Here is a 6,611-nt window from a genome sequence, read left to right on the forward strand (position 1 = left end):
GTGTATGGGGAAGGGTGGGGAGTTTAGGTATGTATGGGTGGGGGGTGTAGGAGGGGTGTGGGTGTGTGTGGGGGTATGGTGGTGAGTGGGAGTGTGTGTGGGGACTATGGAAGGGTATGGGGGTATGCTGGTGTATCCGGGGGCTGTGGGAGGGTGTGGTTATGTGTATGGGGGTGGGTCCTCAGAGTCCCCAGAGTGGCGAGTCCCCAGACCTGCATGTGGTGGCAGCGAGTAGGGCCAACCCCACCTAGCCCCATAGCCTGCATTTCCATGCTCCTGCCCAAGTGTCTGGCTCCATGTGGCAGCAGAGTTCAGGGCCAGGGCCACCCCGCCCCATAGCACGTGGTCCCCAGGCTCCCACCTGAGTTCCCAGAACTGCATGTGGTGGCAGGGTGGGAGGCCAGCCGAAGCTGGTCCCATAGTGTGCAGCTCCTGCCTGAGTCCTCAGCTGAAAGTAGTGGCAGTGTGTGGGGCCAGCCCGGCTGGGCCCCATAGCACACAGCACATAGCACCATGCTCCCAGCCCCCTTTCTCCCAATGGGAGTCCCTCGCCCAGCCCAGTGGAGCCCTTAGCTGAATTCCCATTCTGGCAGGGAGGGAAGCTGGGAAGAGCCACAGGGTCTCCAGGCAAAAGCCTTTGCCCGGCTTCTGCAGTGCCCCTGCTTCGGGGCTAGGCTGGGGCAAGCTGGGGTGGGGGATGCTTGTTTAGCAATCGGCCACATCTTCTGTGTGGAGGCACCAGCTGGCAGAGGGGCAGCAAGGGCCAGGGCCTTTGATCAGTCTTTTGGTTTTCTGAGGGGCCCTGTGGGCCAGATGGAATAGCCTGGCAGGCTGGACCTAGCCTGCGGGACATATTTTGCCCACCCCCACCTTAGAGAGTAACCCTGTAAGCCTTGGACCCCTTTTGGCCTGTATATGGCCCTCACCAGTTGTTATAGCTAATTTAGGTTGCAAGCTCTTTGAGGCAGGGACATCAGCTTTGCTCTTAGGCAAGTCTCAGAAGCTTTCTCTTGGAGCTTGAAAACAGATGTAATAATATATTGTTTATAAAACCTTTAGGAGTTTGCATATTACTTTCTTTTGGAGAGGCTTGAAATCATTAAAGATTTCTAATATTTGGAGGAGATGAAGATGTGTGGGAAAATCAGTCTCTAAACACTTGGATTTTCTGTGGTAGTAACAAAGACTCCAATTTATTCTTCCACCTTTAGAAGGAACTCATTTCTAGCATCCAGTCAAAATTGCAGACCCTGTGGGAGGAAAGGGAACTTGTCCTATCTGAAACAAAGGAGTATGAGGTGCGTGGCAAAGAGCTGGAGGCTGTGATACAAGATTTCTGCAAGCCCAATGAGTATGAGCGCTACATGATGTTCATCGGGGATCTGGAGAAAGTGGTGAGCCTGCTGCTCTGCTTGTCTAGCCGTCTTGCTCGAGTCCAGAATGCCATGAGGAAGATTGATGAGAACACCGATGCCGAGGAGAAGGTGGGTCACATTTTGAGGATTTAGTCTCTCTCTACTCTTCTTACACTTGCGGTTCAAGATGAGCTGCAAGTCTGCCCCTTTGACTGAGAATTTTAGAGGTGAGAATAAAATCACACCTAAATCTGAAGCACCCCCTACTTTGCCAGTATTTGTTTGACATATTTCCAAAACCAAATCAGAATGAGCCTCATATTAAGGATAATCCCTCCATCTAGGAGAAAACATTGGTTCTATCTTGGACAGTTTTCCTAGGTGCAGCTAGAGTGCAAGGTGATGGTTGGAACAAGTAAGACATGCAGAGATAGTGAACTACTTGTGTCTTTTTTACCTAGTCAGCAGACGGGCTGGAAGCTATTTAAATTGCTTGACAAAGTGTAGGTCAAAATCTGTTTTCCAGATTTCTTTTTCCACTGAGATTTATTTCTTCTGAACTTAGTAATCATTGCCTTTGCAACCCTATCTAACACAATGGTCTTAACTTACTGAAAAAGCAGTGTTCCTAATGCAAGTTACCGAACTCAAATTAGTAATTTAATTCCTGTGACTGTGGCCTGAATTGAATGAATTAACCTGTGGCAAATCAAGCTGTCCAGATTTAAAAAACCTGAGAACATGCAATGCAACCTCCTAAGAATGAGGTAACCCCTAGTGGGATGACTCGGGGCAAACACCAGGCTTGCAATTTCAGCGCACAGTCTGTTTGTTTGGATTCAGCTGCCACTGTGCAGTTTGCTTCAGTTCATGCTTTGAACTTCACCTTCCCATTCCTGAGTCTGTGGCCTCAGCTAATTCAGGTTAGAAACATATCTCTTTTTGCACTAAAGACAAAACTATTATGTCCCAAAAATTATACTCTTTTTGTGCTCTCCTTGTTAAATTAGACATATGCCCTTCTGCACAATGCCTTCCCCATCCCTTATTCTTCATTCACAAATCAGCAGTGGATAGCATTATGTCTGCGTCCTTAAGGAGCGGTGTTACCGATGCAGTAATCTTTAGTGCTTTTGTGCTCTGCAGGATTATCTTCCTTTACTGCACATGCACAATCAATCCAAATTCAGAAACTCGTGGCAATTTGGGCTCTGTCTCCTCTGGAGTTTAAATCTTGTTAACAGATGTAGTTTTAGACAGCAGTTTAAATTGGCTTTGGCTAGCACAGTTTAAACATGAATTCAGAATAAGGTTATGCCTGGTCTGTGCTCTTCAGACAAACTAATTTAAAATAACTAATATAATTCATTTCTAATGAGGCACTTCCCTGAAGCTGGCAGCATTGACCGCTCTTTATCTTAATTAGGCTAATTTATTCCTGGATAAATTGCTATATAAAGCACTAGATCATTTTTACAAACATCTTCCAAACATTCAGTTGCACAAGCTTTAGAAATATTTGGAATCTTTGACTCAGACTTAAACACGCTTTTTTAGCAAGGGGTTGATTAAAATGGCTGTAAGCAGATTTGACTTGGTGCCGTAGCCAGGAAACTTTTAACAATGCTCTATGATAAAAGCAGTGCCACTTGATGAGTGTTATGATGGTGGGAAGCTAAAATTCTCGGTGTAGATAAGGCTGAGTTGTTATATAGCAAGGGTTGTTTATAGAAAAAATAAAAAAGATCAATAGCTACTCTTACTTCTCCATTTTTCCCCCCATTAGCAATCGCTAAATGAACGGCACAACCTCCTGTCTAGACAGCGGGAAGATGCAAAAGATCTGAAGGAAAACCTAGACCGTCGGGAAAGAGTGGTCTCTGGTATCCTTGCCAAATACCTGACAGACAGGCAACTCCAGGACTACAAGCACTTTGTCCAAGAGAAGACCTCCTTACTTATTGAACAGAAAGATCTTGAGGAGCGAATTAAATTTCTTGAAGAGCAGTTAGAAAGCCTAGAGAAGAGCATCCCTCTCTAATCTTTGGCAACAGCTCACCCACTTTTAGGAAAGGAGGTTTGGAAAGCTGTATGCATTCACCATAGTGTTGCTAAAACTCAGTTTGATGAACTCTTGCAATTCTTTTAGTGCCACAGTGTTGACAAGTGCTTAGATGATCTAAGCACATGCTGGAAGCATTTTTTTCTTTGGATAAACTGATTGACAAAATCTTAAAGCATTTAGCAGATTGCATCTTGAAAATGAGTGATGGGAGATGTCATCCCCATTAATTTGGCATGGTTCCACGCCCCCCCCTTCTTGTCATCTGCCCATCTGTTTCCAAACTGACATCATCTCAATAAAAGAATCATAAAAATATTTTTCTCTTTGTGGGTGGGTTGAGGTTGTGAAATAAATGATGGGGGTGTTTGAATCTAAATTAAATAGAAATGAAACAACTCCACAGAACAGTGCTAGGGGCCATTTAGTGAAAATCCTCCAATAATTCCATGATAGCTCTCCCCTGTTCACTCCTAGGAATGGCACATAATGAAGGAGCAGATTATCATGGGAATAACAATGCGCTGTCTTTGTCAGCAGTTACTTCCACATCCAAGCATCTGACAGGTCTCTGGCCGCAGAGTGTGATGGGTACTTGGCTAGTTCCTCTGAATCTGGGTTGAGCAGAAGGCTCACAAAGGCAGTAGGAGAGCTGTGGCCATGGAGAATCACTTAATGGTGAAGTCTATCCAAATTAACCCTGGGCATGATGGTAAGCTCAAGAATGGCACCTACCCTATCCATTTGCAAACATCTCACAGGTGACTGGTTTTTAAAATGACGGCATTAGGTTGTTTTTTTTTAAGTTGAAGCCTGTTGCCTAGCACTTATTATGGTTGAAAACTCACTGTGATGTAGTGTGAAGCATATCGTGGCCGGGGAGAGAAGTTGTTCCATTTCAAGAACTCTTTTGCAGACCATGAGGGAAACGCTAGATTTAAAAATGTAGGAGAAAAATTCCTTTGATGGTTCTGTTTCCAAATAACACCGCATAATGAAAGAAATCAAATGATCTTGGTACTGTATTTAAATTGTTTAGTTTTCTTTTTCTTGTGCAAATGTATTAAATGAGAGGAATGTGTGTATCAGCTGTATGTTCCTTGAATCTCGATTGAGAAGTTCGATAATGCGATTGGAGAGTCTTTGGCATCTGGGCAGTAGGGGGAGGCAGGTCTTCATGATTCTGCACCTGGCCAAAATACTAAGGGGCCGTTTTACGGCTTTGCTCAGGAATGAAGGGTACTGCGGCGAGAAGCAGCGCTGAGGCCTGTCGTGGCGGGTGGAACTCCCGGATTCCAGAGCCTGGGCTCACGGCACCTGAACTTGGCAGCAAACAAAACTAACTATCAACTTTCATTTTCTCTATCAGTCGAACATGGCTTGTCTCTCAGAACCTTTCTAGTTTTTGCTCTCTGCTATTAAATACTTCATCCAGTTGCTGATGGAGGAGGGCCTTAGATGGCTGTATCTGAGTCTTGCCCACACTTTCTGTAGCTGCCAGAGGAGGCCATTAAAGGAGGGGTATAAAACACCCCCTTTGCCAATGACCTGTTCAAGTTCCTGCTCCTGAGTGGCTTGGATGCTCAGGTCTGAGCTTGAGATATGTGTGCTGACCTCTGCATGGTAATGCATTATAGTGCCATCAAGCACCTCCCAGCCGCTCCCTTTTGTGATTTGACCAACTTTTATCTGTGGCACTACTGGAGTCAGCTGCAGGACGTGGATATTCTGTTTTGTGGCACTTGGACAGGAATTGACAGGGTACAAGCTGGCGTTCCTCTTCCCTGGTCCTTTCTTTGTCAGTAAAGAAATAGTTAATTTTTATTTTTTATAAGTGATGCCACTAATAAAATCTCTCCTCCTGGGTCATCTAGAAAGGACCACAAAATTATCCAGACTCGGATGCAAGATGAGTCACTGAAAAGACATTCTCTTAATGCTGTCTCATTATTTGTCAGTTTTTGCATTGTCCTATGGTAGGTTAAATGTGGAGGATGTCCGGTTACTTTGTATTCTGCTTGACAATAAACCAAAGCCTTGTTTTAGATGCTGTCCCTGCACCTGCTTTCAAACTTAGCTCTGTGGAGCAGCTGTTTGGCATACATGGAGCTCTTGCACATGTTCTCACAGGGAATTACTTCTTTAGCTTGGTTGCACTAACAGCTAAAAAAACCAAGGCACAGTCAACCCCTGAGAGCCGGTGTGAAGAATCTTTACTGCTTTGAGAAGCTTGGCCTTCATTTTGAGTATCTGCCTTGTCCTGCATGCTGTGTACCTGTCACTGCTTTGGGGATAAGCCTTGGAAAGCAGGCCTGTGCAGGTAACTGGTTTGTTTGACCTGGTGACTGAAACTCAAAGCAGGAAAATGATCAGGTTGAATCAAATATGGGACATAAAATGGTTTTGTAAACTTCAGAATGAACTGCGGGATTTTTTTAAATGGAAGGTCAAACCATCGCTCACTCTGTAAATGTCAACATTAAGTATGTTTTACTATTTTGAGCTTTTTTTTAGCTAAAATTATTTACTGAATTGAACCTGAATTCTAATAATTTCTCTCAGAATATTGGAACAAAACATTTGGTCCCACCTGAGCCATGAGCTGGTTTTACAGTAGAAGTATTTCTCTGTAAACAGCAATATTGCTCTGTCCTGCCAGAGCATCTGCAAGCAGGAGAGACCCAGGAAGAGGAGAGCTCAGTGAGGATGCCTCTCTGGGCCTTGTCCACATGAGTGTGGACGTTTGTTTCCCTAGGGACCAGAAGCACCACTTGTCCTTGGGGAAAGCCTGTGCCACGCGCCTTCTGGTGCATGGCAGGTTAACCTGGGTGGGATAGGGGAGGCTGAGGCCAGCACTGGGCTGACCCCAGCAGCAGCCTTACCCAGGGTCCTGGGGGCCTCCTGGGGCTGCAGGAGTGGTGATCCTGCCACTTGGAGCCTGGCCAGCAGCCGGAGCATAGCTCCAGCCAGCCAGGCACTGATTTTAGGTGGTACATACTGCTGCTGCATGCACCGCTTTGCTTTTTATTAGCATGGGGTTTTTTGACCCAGGGATCTCCCCGGGTCAACCCCCCACTGTGCTGCTACCTTGCAGCATGGAGAACAGCTGGCTGTGCGGTATGTGCAACAACCAACATGTCTGCGGTGCCCCATACCACACGGCCGTGCTCGTCTGGACACGACTCTGGAGTTTA

The 6,611-nt window shown here is 45.6% G+C and overlaps 1 protein-coding gene across 2 annotated transcripts in view; it reads left to right on the forward strand.

The window, feature by feature from the left end:
• Nucleotides 1-5,462, forward strand: part of SHROOM1 (shroom family member 1) — a 78,695-nt gene extending 73,233 nt beyond the window's left edge. For both annotated transcript variants that reach the window (XM_019535028.1, XM_019535029.1), the window contains exons 7-8: nucleotides 1,212-1,484; nucleotides 3,142-5,462. In XM_019535028.1, coding sequence (XP_019390573.1) covers nucleotides 1,212-1,484; nucleotides 3,142-3,396 — 528 coding nt within the window. In that variant the 3' untranslated portion in view covers nucleotides 3,397-5,462. The remainder of the gene's footprint in view (nucleotides 1-1,211; nucleotides 1,485-3,141) is intronic.
• The last annotated feature ends 1,149 nt before the right edge of the window (nucleotides 5,463-6,611 follow it).

This window comes from Crocodylus porosus, unplaced genomic scaffold, assembly GCF_001723895.1.
Source record: "Crocodylus porosus isolate Cpor-Errol unplaced genomic scaffold, CroPor_comp1, whole genome shotgun sequence".
In the NCBI taxonomy this organism is placed as follows: domain Eukaryota; kingdom Metazoa; phylum Chordata; order Crocodylia; family Crocodylidae; genus Crocodylus; species Crocodylus porosus.